This window comes from Melospiza melodia, chromosome 3 (genome assembly GCF_035770615.1).
Source record: "Melospiza melodia melodia isolate bMelMel2 chromosome 3, bMelMel2.pri, whole genome shotgun sequence".
Lineage (NCBI taxonomy): Eukaryota > Metazoa > Chordata > Aves > Passeriformes > Passerellidae > Melospiza > Melospiza melodia.
This window is the reverse complement of record NC_086196.1, coordinates 5,877,288-5,895,744: the sequence shown is the minus strand read 5'-3', so window position 1 is coordinate 5,895,744 and position 18,457 is coordinate 5,877,288. Positions and strand designations below refer to the sequence as shown.

At 34.5% G+C, this 18,457-nt stretch overlaps 1 protein-coding gene across 2 annotated transcripts in view; it reads right to left on the bottom strand.

Annotated features, from left to right (window-relative positions):
* The window catches only part of CSMD1 (CUB and Sushi multiple domains 1), a 1,060,835-nt gene that overhangs the window by 307,902 nt on the left and 734,476 nt on the right, over nt 1-18,457 (bottom strand). For both annotated transcript variants that reach the window (XM_063150718.1, XM_063150717.1), the window contains exons 8-10: nt 12,134-12,221; nt 7,301-7,425; nt 3,875-3,996 (exon numbers count right to left, since the gene is read on the bottom strand). In XM_063150718.1, coding sequence (XP_063006788.1) covers nt 3,875-3,996; nt 7,301-7,425; nt 12,134-12,221 — 335 coding nt within the window. The remainder of the gene's footprint in view (nt 1-3,874; nt 3,997-7,300; nt 7,426-12,133; nt 12,222-18,457) is intronic.

The following is an 18,457-nucleotide window of genomic DNA, read 5'->3' as shown; positions in this document are numbered from 1 at the left end:
GAAAGGCAATAAATCAGAAATACCATTTTATACCAATATATTTTCATGCCAACATATTGAGGCATAATCCAACTTTATACAAATACCTGAGAGCTCAAACCCATAAAACTGTACGTGAAGTTTCCCACTCTCACTATAATTAATTTTAATGTCTTCAGTTGTGCCAATTGTAGTGAATAACTTTTACTTTTTATAGAAGAAGGAAGTTGCTAGGCTCAAACAAATACTCAATATATCTGTGCTTTGTACGGTGCAGAAAGTACAGCCTTCAATAAAAACTCCTGTAACTGGGACACAGTCTTTATTTACCAGGTCATTAAACTTGGCAATATTGCAGCCCATAGCACATCTACTACACCACAATCAGCAATCAGTCAGGAAAATATTGGGCAAAATTAGGCATCCGTGCTGAAGCAACAACGCCATAATGCAACAAATCTTGCCGTCCAATAGACACACTGGGGCTGAAAAACTGAGCCCTTGCAATGTTACCATAAAACAGTGAAAACAGCAGGAAATCCAAGGCAGTAAGTATCCACAGGCTGGAGAAGGAATTGAAACAGCAAGGGGTAGAGGCAGGGTTAGTACATAATCTAATGAGATTATACTAACAGTAAGGAAGGAGCAAAGAGAACACCAGTACGTCCTCAAAAGAGTTCAAAGTAACTGATTCTAGAAAGCTGAGAAATTGCATAACAGAAGAGCTAAAACAATGAGGAGTTGTAAAAAATTACAGCATGCACTTGACACAGTCAGAAGAACACCATAAAGTTGTATTTGCAAGTAATGAAAGTCTAATAAATGACTCAGTAGGATGCTGATCAAAAGCTGCAATAAGTGGGATCCAGAGGAAACAAATAAATGGTTAAGGAAGAAATAAGCAGGAATACCTTTGAACAGGAGAAGACTAAAATTTAGATTTCTGTGTTGCTCAGAAAAAGACAAATAAATCTTAGAGAAACCTTTAACTTTAAATGATCTTGATACAGTTGGCTAAGACCTGAAACTATGCTACTGTCTCTGTAGGATGTTGAAATTTGTTTTCATTTTGAATTGGCACTAAAAATCTGCCCCCATGCCAGGACCAGAATGCAAATTTTAGAATTTTTTTCCATTAAAAAAAGTAAAATATTCCAGCTCATTATGGTTTTGGGATGGTTTTTTTGGGTGTTGTTTGTTTGATTTGTTGGGCTTTTTTTTTCGTTGGTTTTTGTTTTCTGTGTGGTTTTTGGGGGGGATTTTTTTTTTTTTTGTGGAAGGAAACCTAGAAATGTCTTTTAATGCATTATCCTCTTCAAAATTCACTGAATGTTATGTTAAGAGGAACCACTATCTTATCTTTAAAATTCTACTTGCAACCTAACCTGATAAAAGGCCACAAATTCACTTTTAGAGTAAGTCAAAAGTAATTTAAAATACAGAGTAACAGTATGTCATGAGCTGTCTGCTTCCTGGAAAAGAAAATCAACAGGACCCTAAGCAGTCTGATAAATATTTTCAAATCTGCAAGTCAAAAGAGTAGATTCCTCAAAGTAATTCTAAAATCAGACCTTCAGTACAAAGTTCAAAGTTCAAGAGTTCTGTCATTCTCCAATTAAAGTCCAGGGTGAAAATCCGCAAAACTTTCAGCATATCTTAAAATAATTTCATTGTTTTGAAAACCTGAAAATTATTTTGGTAATTGATTTTTTTTTAAGGTTAATAGATTTCAAAATGCTAGCAATTTTTTTTTTTTATTAAAAAGAAGTAGTGTTCCATTCAATCAGATAGTCTGTAAAGTAAAATGATTTTCTTTCACATCTTTTATTAACTGAAAGGGTAGGTATTAACTGCCAATGCCGTTATTTGGGAATAGAAATGCCAATACTGATAAAATGATGTGGACTTTATGTGAAAGCAACCTAAAGATACTGTAAGCCCTAAATAAGTCTGATTTTAATACTTCACATTTACAGTCATCATAGTCCTAAAGCAACTACGGCCTTTCCAAGAGATATCAAATTAAGAAAATTCTTCCTTGCTTGCACTGCTAGACAAATCCAAGTTCAATAAAAAGGTAACACATTCAATATTGCCCATCATGTCAAAAATGAAAGACTTAAAAGTTACACCTCTTTGTCTCATGCTGTGATTATCAGTGTCTGTTAGCAGGTCTTTACCTTCCACAGAGTGGATATAACCAGTGTTAATTTTTTTCTGGGTAAAAGCTTCAAGTGTTTTCTCAGACTTCATAATTTTGAACATAACATAATTTATTTGTCTGGGTGTGCAATTCCTCCTGTGGCTGATGAACTAGCAACCTGCCCAAAGATCTCTACTTTCAAGTCCAAATTAATCCACACCAATCTCATCAAGTTCTGCACTACTAAAATTCTAAATTCACTGAGAAAGATACATTGTGCGTGATGAAGAGAACTTGTGCATTATTGTAGTAGATGGAGGTTTACTGAGTCCCCTAGAAAACACACTCTGGACAGTTTAACAGCATAGTCAGTACCATTTTTCTACTTAAAATTAAAATTAACCGAATAAAGAAAGCATGAAGATGCCAATACGCTCCTCTATTTGTGGGAATTTTAACTTTCTTTAAAATACACATTTAATTTTTCTCTTACAAACATATACTGTGTTTTGCAAAATCAACAAGACAGCACACTACTGGATATAAATTTGAGTAGATTAATTTTTCATACATTTTCCATAATTTAAATGTTTTTCTATATTTAAAAAATGCAAATTAATTTAATAATTTCTATAAAATGCAATTATTTTAAAGTCAAAGGCTTCTAGGAGAAATATTCACATCTAATACTATTTTAAATAAAATATAGCAGGTCAGTTTGGAACTGAAAAGAGCTTTTTCTGTTCTGCGAGGAGTCCCACTACAGTGAAATCTTTCTCAATATGGTAGTCTTGTACTTTTGCCCATTTTTCCTGAATACATATCTTTACTGAGCCAAACTGAATCCTCTTTAAGAAAAAAGCGAATTTAATTAACTTCACAAAGCAACAGTATTTAAATCTCAAAAATATACGATGAAAGCATGAAGGAAATTTATCTTTTCTGCAGCTCAACATTTTCACTTAATTATGGTAAGATTTTTTTTTTTCCTTAACTACTTTAAAGAAGTCAAGAATACAGTCTTACAAAAAGCTGCACAGGAAATATATGGTTTGCAATTATGAAAGTACATATAGATCATACATTCCCTGCCATATAGCAAGTCATTTATTCAGCATTTCATTACACAGAAGCACAATATAAGTAAAGTACTTCTTCAACTTCTCTTTTTTTTTTTTTTTTTTCCTACAGGTAGGGTGTTTCCATCCTTTACTGATTTTACAGAAAAAACAGTAAATATATTCTGGTATAACCACTATCTTATGCAATTAGATTACTAATTCATAGTTATGTATTAAGAATCATTACTGGAAAACAGTGGATTGTAAAGAAAATATGCAGGTAGTAAAATAACTAACAACTCTCAAAATACTTACCTGTAATGTACAGTTTTTATGACAAGAAATCTTATCTTAAGATTCAACAGTGATTAGGTATCAAGGTGCAACATGAAAAATTCACTATTAACTTAATTAGCAATGTGGAATTTTGATCATGATTTTCTGTACTTCATTAAAAATGTATTTAAAACTTGAAAATTTTTAGTAGACCTATTACTCTGAGTGGACATTTTCACACATGCTACTTTTCTCCTCTCTAGAGCCCAGTGTACTTTCGTAACAACTCTGCTCTGTTCCTTTTTGTGTTTAAATGAAAATACAGACTTGCATGTGTTCATGCATTTCTGCAAATATATATAAAATATTTTTCAGACAAATCCAAAATTTACTTGAGACAAGAGAAAAAGCCTACCTTTTCTGGATCAGTTGTTGTGATGACCCACACACAGTGTGCGTTGTCCTCATATTGAACCGGGTAATTTGGTGATGTGATAATGCCACTCGGTCCACGTAAATTAGAACCACATGTTCTAGCTAAAATGATAACCAACAAACCAGATTGCCTTAGACTAGATGCTCTGTTTAAAATAAATATTATAAAATTGCCACAGCATTAGCAACAACTTGCCATGAAAGTGTTAATATGCTGATATATTCCAAAACAATCTGCCCTTAAAGATATTTCAGCCAGACAAAAAAAAAAATAATGAAAATTTACCTACAGGGGAAGAAATGAGCACTTTTCAATTTAATCAGCCCAACATTTACAATATTTTATTCTTACTTTACGTAGATTAAATACTCAAAATTATCATATCAATACTCTGTTTGGAGATTGATTTACCCTTTCCAAAGGGATGGAGGGAGCCTTCTACCCATGAATGTAAGGGCCAGTATGTGCTTTCCTTCATGATTTCCCCATGACTTGGAGAAAGAAACTCATGTATCTCAATATTTATGTAACTGCATGTCCTTAACCTAAACATGACCTTCTGTGGTGTCTCAGATCTTTACACCTCAGGAAATATAATTAGAAAGAAAAAAATATAAAGTGGTTCAAGGCAGTATGCAGTCTGACTTTGGCAAGGCAGATTTAGTTCTGAAACCATCACAATCTCTCTGTCACATTCAGCAAACCCAGATAGTCAGCATTTAAAAATATATTACTTAACATACTCAGTTATCTTTTAAAGAGCATTAAGGATAGATTTTAGAAGAAAATTCAAATTTCTGAAAATATTTAAGGAATTAGAAGTATTTAAAATATTTAGACATATCATTTCCAGTGACACAGATTTACAGAACTCAGAATATTTCAAAATGTCATTGTCATGCTTATGGTATTACAGTACTTTGTAAAAATGCTAAACAGAGAGTCTAGATCATAAAATTTCTAAATATATACTTTGTAGAATTTCTTAGATACAAATCTCAGAATCTCAGAATCTATCCATATATATTCCATTACCTTTTAATGGAATGTAGTACCTTCAGTTACTTAAGTTTCAGTACAGGCAAGAGGAATGATTAGATTCTTTAAAAACTTGGTTATTCTTTTTCTGAGTATTGGAATAAACCACACAATATATCTCTGGTACTTTAGAAAATTTCAGTTTTCATCTCTCTCTGTGGCTGCCTCCATTCTAAAGCATGAAATATGGGTATTTCTTTACTTCATGAACTGCTGGGAGGAAGCCTGATCTTCTCCATGATAGAAGTGTGATTGGTACAAGTAGGAAAAAAGGAACTACATTAAACTAACTATCAGATTTTCTATCCCAACATCATAATTTACTACCAAAACTTGGTTCTTTATTATGATATGAGAGACTAGACTTTGAGAACTTGTTATAATTCTATGACAAGGTAAATCAACTAGAAATCCATTTTCTGTGAAAATGTTTGCCTATGTCTATGAGAGTGTAACTAGATGATCTTTAAGTTCCCTTCTGTCATGTTTTAATTCTTACTACTTTTTTTTTCTTTTAGTTACTATTAATAAAATTTTCTTTATACCCTTTTAAAGTTTTAAACTTACTTTACCTTTCTCCTAATCCTATCTCACAACAAAAAGTACACTAATAATTAGCCAACACCAAACCTGCCACACTCATCAACACATTAATTTAAAAAATCTGAAAATTAGTAAAATCTCAAATTAAAAAATCAAAACCACTACACTTTGAACCCTAATCCACGATTCCATGAATCCAAAAGATTCCATGTTTATGACCAAAACTGTCTTAACAGTCACTCACCAATTTAAGTCTCAGATATCTCACATGGAAATCTTCTGTTACAATCCCAGTAGAAGTCTAAACAAACCCCTCATCTACACAGGAAATTCTACAAAAGCATCATTTAACAGTTATTATAAAGGTGTCTGTACTTAACATGGAAAAAGAAAGTCACAGAGTCACTCAGGTTAGGAAAGAGGTCTAGGCTCACCGAGTGTCAGGCTGAACCTACCACTGTCCAGTCCATCACCAAACCATGTCCCTCAGTGTCACAAAAAGCTAATCACATTTAAGGATGCCACACTATGCTGCCTACTAACAATACAGAAAGCTTGACACTTTGCTGCTGTATTAAGCAATCTATATTCTTTTAATTGAGGGAACAACAAGGACGAAATAATGGGATCTGAAATACAGGGCATTTTCTTTCTAGTAACTGCTAGAAACACCGTACCTCCAGGACCATAACTATCACAAAATCTATTACTTTATTTTCAATTCCTCCTGCCTAAGGTCTGCTACAGCAGACACTAATCCAGAGGTGCAACTTTGCAGCAATAAAAACCACCAGCCAGTCCCTCCTGTAGCTGTCCTCAAAGAAGAAAGGCTAAGAAACATCTCCCTTGTAGAGAGATTTTTGATCCAAGCTGTTACTCCTTTACCTTTCTCCTATTCAAACTTCTAAGATGAGGCTAAAAGGATGGGCAGGGGAAAGGACTAAAGCCAAGCAAGAAGACAATTGAAGTTGAGCCCAGAGGTCCGTTTAGGAAATGGAATTATTGCAAAAGATTGCACAAAAACGTTAGATAGCCTTGCATTCTGCCTACAGGAAGCAGGAATGGATTGCTGTAAGATTTTTGTGTGGAATGAAAGGAAACTGGGAGCATTTACATCAGCACCAAGCTAATGTAAGCAGTGTCTGGGGCCTCCCTGCCTGTGACCCTGGTGTGGTCCATTCTTTATTTTTTCCTATACACCTCAGATCTGATGTACTTTGGCAGCACTTATATATTTTTCTGGTTTTTTCTTACAGACAGTAGATCACAATGGAAAAACATAGAAAGTATCACAAAGCCACTTCCCCTGTTCCTCCTTAAAAGTGGGGTGGGCAGGAATTTAAAGCAGGGGGGTCTAAATGCAAAAACATTTAGAAATATGTTAGAAGGTCAGGTTTTATGTAAAGTTGACCAAAATAGATGAACAGAAAGAAATTTACTGAAAAATCAGGACTAGGTAAATATCTGTGACTGATAAAACATAATATGAGTGAGAATCTCATATTTAGTAATTAATTTAGAAAAAATTAACATAAACCTAACCAATCAGTTCTATTTAAAGTAAGTTTATCATGACAAAAAGAAAGACTAAGTGAAATTAAAGCTATTTAAGTGAAATTTGTTCCCTAAATTGATAGTCTTTCTACACATTTGATTGCATACTTCAAGCTACATAAAAATCTTTGTACGTTTGTAATCATATATACACATATACATGAGATATTTTTCCCTGTTTTAGTTTGCTTACTTTTGAATTTAATTGCAGCAAAAACTATAAATTACCCTTCCAAACTTCACAAAAAAATTCCAAAGAATTGCAGTTACCTCTGCAAATTGGCCTGTGGTCACTCCAGGCAGCCAGTGTATCTGTCACTCTCTGGCAAGTGATGCTCTTAGAACCTTGAAGGACATAATTGTCCTCACAGGAAAACTGCACACTTGCACCCACCCTAGGGCAAAAAGGGGAGACAGAAGGAAGGAATTAAATATATTTTAATGTCAACATTCTCAAATAAATGTAAATATTGCCAAGTGACTGTATTTCCAAATCCAAACAAAAAAAATCAGGTGCTCTATCAATATTGTATTCATAAGAAACCAACTTATACTCTAGGGGAAAGGTCTATTATTCAGTTTGCCCACCTTTTAAGGAATACAAAACAATTGTGACACTAAATTCTTTAACAGTATGAGTTCAATGAATATATGAATATATATTTTATCTAATAAAATATAAATCAATTTTTATATATCAATCAAAAATATATACAATTCTTTCAGGCAACAGAACTTAATAAATAATTTCAACATTGCTATATTCACTCAAATGAGAGAATAAGCAATTTGGACATTTTTCAAAACATAAAACCAGGAAATATTAATTTTATTCAGTGGCAGAAATTCATTAACTATTCCTGACCCTGTTGAAATTTCCTCTAAAACATTTCATTAAACTATAAATTGTTTAGGACTGAAATTTGACGATTACACTTGTAACACTGAAATATATCCTTTTGGAATTACTTATGCTGCCCAATTGCTATGAAGATTTTCAAAAACTGTATACACTTACGGTCTATATCACAGACAGTTTTCTTAAACAGTATTTACATATCTGGCTCCATTTATTATTTGTGACGTTCTTTGTTCCCCATCATAATCAACTGGTTCTGCTGCTTGTTTCCTTGCACTTTTAAAATTTGTGTTTGATAGTCCCGTGTCATGAAGTAAGTGAACTCAACAAGGCAGATTTCTCAGTTTGGGCTCTGTGAGTTGTTGAGTCCTAAACATCAGGGGATTGCTGTTTGGCACTCAGGAGGCTCAATGCTGAAACTGTGCTGGGAGGAACTGCATGAAATGCCATTCACCATCACAAGCTCATTCCCACCCTTCACGGACAAGTATTTTCTCAGCTCCTCAGACAATCTCATAAATGCTAACTGTATTGTTTATTGATATTATGTGGTTCTATTGTATTTTTTTCATTCTGTCAGAAAACTTCATTAGGATTTTGTTTTGGTTAATTTTAAAGTTTTTAGTATGATGCTTCAAATCTCAAAAAGCTTTGAAAACTGCTTTTCCTGTCACTTTGTTCTTGAGCTGTTAAATAAGAAAACTCAGAAAGGCAGGGAAAATATTGGCCTTTTTCTTCCATAATTTATGCAAAATGCGTAAAATTCTTGAAAAGTAATGTAAGTTTCTAAAATTGTCTTTATTTTATACTTGTCATAATCTTCAGAACATTCTTAAAGCCCTCAGAAAAAGAGATCAAGCAGTTTTTGAAAAAAAATAATCTCAAATTAATAAAATTTAGTTTATTTTATTGGTAAAGAAAATATTACTCATTACTATGACATTTTAATGCCATAAACACATTTTTTAATGGCATTTCCTCCTATTTTTTAGAATTAGGATCTCCGTGTTTCTTTTTCTTGGAAAAAAACCCCAAGCTGCTACCTAGCAGTGAAAAACAGAAATTGAGAAGTAAAGTATTTAAAAATCATATGGGATGAAGACCATGCCACAAGTGTAATGATGTATGAAGCAACATGAAAACCAACATTTCCCTTAAGTTTGCTACCATCAAGGCACATAAGGAGAATTACAAAACTGTGCACATACAAAAATATAGAGTGAAATTATATCTGCAGTTATTGGCTGTCTCCGACAGCAATTTATAATTTAAAATACCTGAACATCCCCCTCACAAAGAAAAAACAAGATTGAGGTAGATGAACAGGAGGAATACAAATAATTTTATATCTAATGCAGTAAGGTAAGGATTTTATATTTAGATTGGGTTTAGATCATTGTAGAAATACTTTTAAAGTTTTTATTAATGTATACATAAAACATTACACACTAAGCTATACACTCATGATGATTCAATTTGTTTCAATATTATTCTACAAATTTACTTCAGGGGGTTGGGGTATTTTTTCCTAAAGCTCTGGAAATAGTTTGTATCTAAGGATCTAAGGGCAATTAATGTGAACTTGATATGTTTTACATGGTGAGTATAATCTTCTGAAATATCTGAACACAAACTAATACAATGAACACAAAATAATTATGCTAAATACAACATAATAAAAACAAAGAAGAAAAATGCAAAAAAATGCACATTAAAGAGCAAGGCACAAAGTACTCCAAAGCTCCTTATGGATCTAAAGAAGCATCTCAGGAGAGGGGATGCATCTGGATCACAGTCTACAATCAAATTGTTCTCACATTGAAATTGCTGAGTCTCTCCATTGATTAATCTTGACAGTTTCCCATTTAAAAAGGGGACATCCTTTTGAAGATGTCTTATAGCTTATTTGATATGTGATTTAAAAGAAAATTCCTAGTTCATTTAATATCCACTAGTTAAGAATGAAAGGTTTTAATTGAGTTTGGGGAGTTTTGTTGGTTTTTTGTTTTTTTTTTTTTTTTTTTTTGTTTTTTTTTTTTTTCTCATCTCTACCTCCATAGTCACTGAGCAAATCTGTGAGCACCATAAGTCTTGTGTTTTGCTTTGGTACTTCTCTCTGTAAACTTCGAACAAAAGGAAGAAATTTGCTTCCTCATTTTACTTTTTCTATTTTAAATTTGAACTCTATCCAAAAATAATTTGTGGGTTTGTAAAGAAGGCTAGAATTTGACTGGAAGAATATATTTTAAAAAAGAAAATACTAATATGAAAAATCTAATTTAATTTTCAAAATCTATTTTGGAAATTTAAAAGCCATTTGTTTTACAAGCGTTGGTGAAATTGTGGGAAATGACTGCATTTTCACATTACGACACATATCATATGATATTTAAGCAGAGCTGAAACAGTATTATTTAGATACATTTCAGATTTCATTTAAACAATCTGCTGGTTTGCAATCTCACATAAATATAAAATGTGATATTGACCTCAAAATTGTATTGATTGCATTCTCGTTACTCTAGCCAAATCTGAATTGTCATTTCTCCCCAAAAATGTATCTAAATATCTATCTAAATATTTAAATATCTATCCAATGTATCTAAATATCTATCTAAAATGTATCTAAATAAATTAAAATCACTGAAAATTATCTCCCTACTTCCTGAAATGAACACAGTAGAAGCACAGCAGGAGGAAAGAAAGAAAAGGTTAAGATTTCAGTACCTCTTTGTTTGCTCTATTATATTAGAATGAATGCCATTATTATGCTGAAAATGGTGAAACCCTTTTCAAAGAACTTGTCATCACTGAATCAGTTGGGTCTCAGGCTGTCTGGAAAATAAACCCTCTGCCTTTCCATCAATCCCACTTATAACATGTCTTTCAGTAGACTGGAAAAGATTTTGAATAATGTGCATTTTCACATGTTTTAGTTCAGATTAATATTCACAGTTGTCATTCTCCTGACAAGAACAATAGCTCCTTCTGGTGTTTATACTTGCCACTTAGAAAAGAAAAAAAACCAACAAAACAAACATTGCCTTTCTTTACTCCTCAGAGTACTTTTATTGCATTGGAGAAATGCAAGCAGCAGGAAATATTATTTCCCCTTCTCCTGTGGAAGAGCTTGATTTGTCATTTCAGAGAAACAAAAACCAAATTCCAGTCAAAATTTCTATATTAAATATCCTTCTTGATTTAGACAGTTAAGTTTAAGATAGATATGTTTTAAATAGATATTAACAAACTTTAAAGTACACAAAAAACATTTGCTGTTGCATAATGAGTTTGTCAGATAATAAGTAATGTTTAGGTGGAAAACAAACTGTTATCATTTCTCTCAAATAATATTCAGAACTGGAGGCCCAAAACATGCACACAATTAATATGATCAAAGTACAGAACATGTTTTATTTATGTTATATGATATTGCTTGTTGAGCACCTTATGCATTTGTTTATCCTCATGAACAGTAAGATACACTTGGTGAAATGAAAATATTATAAGAGGCTGGGATGAAAGAGGAAGGGGAACAGCCTTACTCTGTCAGTTTAGCAAGCACAAGCAATGCTCATAAGTAAGCCCCAGGCATTTAAGGTACCTTTAACTCACATTCATTCCTAAGAATCTATGCTCAAAACAGTTGACTGTGGTTTGCAAAGGTCTTTGGCATTAGACTCCCTTGGATATCTTAAAATGTACCTTGAGCTTTAAGGTTCTTTTGGGTTTTCCCTCTTGGCATTTTTATGCATTGCTGGGAAATTTGTGGTTGAGATCTTCTTTGGACTCACGCTTCGGATCTTTGAGCCAGTTTCACCAAAACTACTTTAGTTTGCTTTCTCTTTCAATTTGCAATCTACCCCCTAGAGGTGAAAATAAGCAATTTTCTTCCTTACCCACTCAGAGCTTATCAGTGCTCTTGAACCTGCTGCTGTTTCTTAACAATTGCTCATATGCCACTGATTTGGACCACAATTAGATGAGAGTGTGTTTGGCCAACCGTGTATCATGAACACATAAAAGCTGTATGAAATGTATAGATTCATTTATGACATTTACAGATTCACAGAATAAAGAAGATTGGAAGAGCACATCATCTACTCCATTTGAAGCAAACCCAATTGGAAGAGGGGGCTCAGAGACCTGCTCGGCTGAGTTCTGAATGCCTTCCTGCATGGAAATTCTTTCACAAACTTCAATGTTTTACTATCCTCATAGTAAAAAGCTTGAGATGGACCTACCTGAAGTCAGAGCCTACCCTCTTCCCATTTTCAGGAATTCCAGGATCAGGACATGTATCAGATGCAATTGCATCCCCACCCTGGGTCACTGTAAAGTAAAGAAAAAACACATTAGACATCCAGCTCCAAAGATGATTCTTTACATTTCCCATACATAAACTTCCATTGCCTGAATGCAACTGTATTTTGACATTTTTTCTTGAACCAGTGAAAATTGTTACCAAAAAGAATCCTCACATAATTGATTTATTTATGTATTATTTATTTTCATTTGTTATGGTAAAAAAAAAGGATTTCTTCCGTGGGAAATGATTGATTTCCAACAGTCATTCTTTTTATGAATACACTAGAAGTCAAAGTTTTCCTCAGACAGGAAAAAGAAAAATTTCATGAAACCACCCTCTGAAATCTTCACAACACATCACTGTAAGGTTAAGAAATATAAGAGAAAATAAAATCTTCATAATAAAATCTGTCCATAATAAGATTTAAAATAAACAAAAGGCAAGAACCCAACTGTGATACTGTAGAATTGTATAGCAGGAGCATTTTTATGAATCCCAAAATCATTTAGATTGGAAAAAACATCTAAGGTCATTGAGCCCAACTTTTGACCAATCACTACCTCAGCTGAAGATAAAGTTCATCTCAAAAAATATACAAGATACGACATTGAACAACGCATTTTTATCCAGCTGAATATGTGATCATGCAAATGAGGCTCAAATCTCTATTTTTTGTTTTCAGCTAAGAAGAGAAAGACAAGGTATCTTATACTGTTCCACTCTTTTTTCCCTCCATTTTTTCTTCATCCAGACTCTCAGATAATTACATCATACTATGTATACAGATATCCAGACTTATGGTACTCTCAAAATTCAAAACAATTTGAACATTGTGTCCCCCTTTTTCCTACTACACTCCTGAAATGGTAACTAAGGAAAATGTGAAGTTAGAAGTTATTTATCATGAATAAATTATATAAAGCAGAAGACCGAATATTCAGAAAACCTGAACACACAGGTGCTTTTTATCTTGCACATACAGATGTATGGTGTTTCCAGCTGAAAAAGGGAAGAACTGACATAAAGTCTGTGGTGGGTTTGCATTGCCAGACTTTGGTAGCAGGGACGAGGGGAGGAGGGGGGGAAACTACAGGGATGGCTTCTATGAGAAGCTGCCAGAAGATTCCTCCATGTCCAGCAGAGCCAATCTCTGGGAGCTCCAAACCAAAATGGACCTGCTGATTGCCAAGGCTGAGCCAATTAGAAATGGTGGTAACATCTACAGGAGAATTGACTAAAAAAAGTGATTGTGCAGTTGTAATTGCAGCCAGAGAAAAGCAGGGTTAGAATGTGTGAAAGGAAAAGCTCTGCAGACACCAGGATCAGTGCAGAAGGATGGGAAGAGGTGCTCCTGGCACTGGAGCCAAGATTCCCCTGCAGCCCCTGGTGAGGCAGCTGCGCTCCTGCTGCCCATGGAGAACCACAGGGATGCAGATGAAGGATCCTGCAAACCTGTGGAGAAAGGAGCCCATGCTGGAGCAGGTGGGACTTGTGTCCCTGTAAAGGACCTGCACTGGAGCAGTCTGTCTTTGCAGGACTGCAGCCCATACTGCAGCAGTTTGGGGAGGACTGCTGCCCATGGGATGGATTCACATTGGAGGAGTTAATGGAGAATTATCTCCCATGAGAAGAACAACATGCTGGAGCTGCTTCCTCCCTGAGCAGCAGCAACAATGTGTGATGAACTAAGTGAACATAATCCCATTTCCATCACCCTGCACATGTGGGGGAGAAGGTAGAGCTGGGAAGAAGGGAAAAGTGGGATAAGGTCTTTATAAGGTCTTTACTTCACATTACTCTCCTCTGTTTTTTTTTAGTATAAATGCAATATCCCTAATTCCAGTCTGTTTTGCCCATGATAGTATTTGGTGAGTGATCTTTCCCATTATCTCAATTAATGAACTCTTGGTTGTGTTTTCTCTCCCCCATCCAGTTGTGGAGGGGGGTGATGGAGAGGCTTTGGTGGATGCCTGGGACCCAGCTGGGGCCAACCTTCTACAGTTATATGCCTCCAGTCTCTCTGTTTCTTCCACAAAAATCAGAACTAGAAGAAATTTGTGGATCATATTTTCCATCTTAAAATATTTTTGGGAAATTTCTAAGAAAAGAACAGAGCATTCTTCCTGAATTTAAAACAAAACAAAACAAAGTTAATTGGAATATTTTAGCTGCACAAAATAAATTACATAAATCTGAGTGGATTACACATGACAGCATTACAGCTGAAAGGTGATGAGAGCTTAGATGTAAAAAGCAGCTGGTTTTCCCACATAGTGATATGCTTTCAAATTTAATATAGCAACAAAAGGAGTGGTGACAAATAGGATACATACAATCAGATTTTAAGAGCTATAAATCTTCATGTCTGATTTGGCAGCTTCAGGGACAATTCATTTATATAGAAATTCAAAGATTTACAAGAGAAGATTTAATGAGCTAAAAAACTGTATTGCAGCACTATAAAAATACAACTGAGACAATGCTCTATTATGGACCATAGTTCTTGACCTGAGCACAGGTCAGGTCTACTGTAGAGAAGCAGAGAAGCTGCAATGATTACAGTATATTTCAACACAAGCATTTTTTTTTCAATCTAGAATGTTTTAGGAATACAGGAATCATCTCTTTTATCCATATCTTTTTAACACTACTCATTGCCCTGCATACTTGTTCTGTACACTACATCAAGAAAGATTATGATAATATCAAAAATTTCTTTGAAGACACAACTGAAAATATAAGGTCTTCATTAAAAAACTATTTCCTTCTAAATACAAAAGCCAAACATGAGTAAAAATTCAGTTCATCTGGACTTTTGTCCATGCATAGCATGTGGAATTCACCAACTCTACACCAGAGCTCAATCCTGCTAATTTCACTAATATTACTTAGATTGATAAAGCTTTTTGGGTGTGAATAAAGGCTTTCAGAGAAAGCATATACTAGTGAGTATTCATATATTTTATTTTGAAAGTTTAATCTTGTAGTTGCTTGAAAAGTGTCAGCACTGAAATGCAGTTATAGTGAAAAACCTGGTCTTGCTACAAAAGCAGCCCTTCTACACTGATGTTTCTTAAAATAACTTCCCTCCCCACTAATATTTCTTCCACTGTTTCAAAAAAAAAAAAAAAAAAAAAAAAGAAAAAGTCAAATATTTACTACTTTTAGCAGAGAACTGTAGCTATGTTAGTGGACATGAGATTCAGTTCTGACTACGAATCACCAAAACACAAACATAAGCAAAACAACTGATATGGCTATTCAACTTACTAACTTCACTAAACATGAACCTTGTGGTAACAACTGTTATACAAGGTGGAGAATGCTACCTTTGCTACTGTGTTTTAAGGACATCACATATCACATTGGAGTGAAGCCATCTCCTTGTACAGGTCTATGTATATACAAAATGCTCAAGTACTTTGGGACATCAGTAAATGCCCCATGAAACCTTAGTTATAGCACAGAATGAAATGATCTTCCCAAATGGATGACAACCTTTGCAAAATTTTCTTCTCAGCCACTACTTTACTCTCACAAGGTGTCAACACACTCTCACACCAATATCAGGGCAGGGTGGTTTAGGCTCTTGCTTATCCAGAGAAATACTATCTCTCTGATTGGGACAGGCATGCTGTGTCTGGAACTCAACACTTCTTCCTGGATGTCTACAGGCCTTGTTAGACATGGCACAGATTTTAGCTCCTATTTTCCCCAGTGAACTGTCAAGTGTACTTTTAACAGATGGTGTTTGCATGACATGCTGTCATGACAAAATAAATCCAATTCCCTGTAAAACAAACCTGCCTGATTTTATCTTTCCAGATGGAGAAAAAAAAAAAAAAAAAAAGAATAAATCTCTCAAATCAGTAAACCAATTTATTGTCTCTACTTGTTCAGAGCCACCAGGGACTTCAGCTTACTTAATTATATACTTTTACATATTAGTATGCTTGATACCTTTACCTGCCAGTATTTTGGAATTTAACTAAAAATTAGGTATTAAGATGTATTTTAGCTCTAACAATTATCATTTAGACTGAAAAGAGATGAAAAGGTGCTCAAACAAATTCCTGTCAGAGACCTTTTATCTTCCTCTGTTACAATCTTGCCAGGTTTCCACTTCATCCACCACGATAAAGTATTGTCCACTGCTACTGAGATACATGTGAGGAGCAAGTATCATTGATTTGAGTATCTCACTTTCAAAATACATTTAAATCTTGCAGCATCTACAAGCATTTTCTGGATACATCATTTCTATGCATCCAGTCACATGCCCAATATTTCTCTGGTTTGTTTTGAAGAAAAAAACTTTTGTGTGCTCTTGAAAGACCCATGTCTAGTTTGTACTCTTTCTGCACTGCATAAAGTTTCATTTACCTAGGGTGTTAAAAGGTGCTTCATGCTTTTTCAATCTTTCTTCTGTTTTTATTTTCCATCTTTTTCACATAAAACTTGATTATTTCTCTTATATTCAAAGCTCATTCACAGACTGAATGTATTTTTGCTATCATTTCAAATTACATTTTAGAATTTAAAAATTTCAAAACAACGGTGTCAATGAAAATGGAAAGTAATATTCTATTTAAAGCTTGCAAAACTTATAAATAAATGTAAAGTAAATGTAAAAGTAAATGTAAAATAAATGACAATGTTCTTCTGAAATGCAAATATCAACTAAACATATATAACCTTGTAATTATGTCAAATAAATTTAGGACCAGTCCCTCCCAATATATTCTTAGTACATTCTCAGTATACCCTCTCTGTTTAAAAAAAAAAAATAATTAAAAAGGATATAATCCTGGCTAATATCAAAGTAAGACATTACTTTACATAGACAGTCCCTCATTGTGCATCCCAGTTCTTCAAGGAACCATCAGCTAGAGGAAACGGTGAGTATTCCATGAGACTAACATCAAAAAAGTATTTGAAGTCACAGGACAGGAAGAAAAATTAGGAAATATTCTAGTCAGGTTTGGGGTTTTTTTGCTTCTTTTCCTAATAGCAGGTTTGAGAACATCAAAGATGCTTCAACCACCACACAGGTCTGTAGTACAGAGACACAGCACTCTCAGTGGATATGACTTAACTCTGGAACTTCTCAACATGTCATGCTATTATACTGCAAAAATTACACATTCTCAAGTCTTTTGCAGAAATAATTGAAGAGTAGCTGTGAGTTCATTAACGTGATTGACAGATTTGCATTCTGTATACAACCTCTAGGGTTAAGACTAGTGATTCAAATTTCTATTTGATAAATATAAAATCTATTCTTTATTCACTGACTGAGAATGAATCAACAAGATTTCTTGTATTTTCTCAGTTGGGATCATAAAGACTACAGTTTCCACAGCTTTGGAGGTCATCTTTATTGTTTTACTTGATATATGCCACAGGAAATTCAGAAATCCTTGAAGATGTTTCATATGCTCTGATTCTAATGCAATAGTAAGAAGAAAGACTGGCAATAACTATAAACATAAATCAGATTTTAAAATACTATTATCATAATAATAAACAATTACCACATACACTAACATCCTAATTTAGTTCAGCATATGGGAAGTGCCTAATCAAGGAACAGTATTAGGCAGGAGGAAGGGCTGGTTAAACAGATGTTTCATGCAGCAATACAAGCTATTTGAAAACTCCCTTGCTATAATATCAGTCCTACTCCAGATATGCTCCATCTTCTCCTTTAGATGCATTTGGAATCTGAAAATGCACTAATGAACTACTCAGACCTATGTAAATTATGTGATGCTTTGAAGGCCATGACTTTAAAACAAAGTATCTGTGGGAGCTTGTCCTGTGGCAGACTGGCTGGACACTGGCCTCACAGCCACACTACGGACAGCCAACACCAAGCCTCAAGAAGCAAGAAGCCACAACTGATGACATCCAGGCAGCTTACGGGGAGGGGCAAAAGACACTGGGACTAATTGGGAGTGGCCATGCAGATCAACAGCCCGTAATTGGCCAGAAGGTTTCTAGAACATTCTACGAGAGACCACGTGTATGCGTGTCAGCCCTACTTCAGGGTCCTTCGAAGTAGCACCTTTATGTCTTGTTTTGCACTCGTTTGTGCCTTTTTATTTGTTTAATAAATACCTTCAGTTTTGGCCCTTCATTTGTGCCCATCCCTTCCTTGCTGCCGTTCCACGCGAGCACACCATCCTGGAGCTCCCGGAGCGTTTCCCCGCGCATCCTGCAGATCCCTCAGGGCGTTGTGGCCGGCCCATCTCCGGCT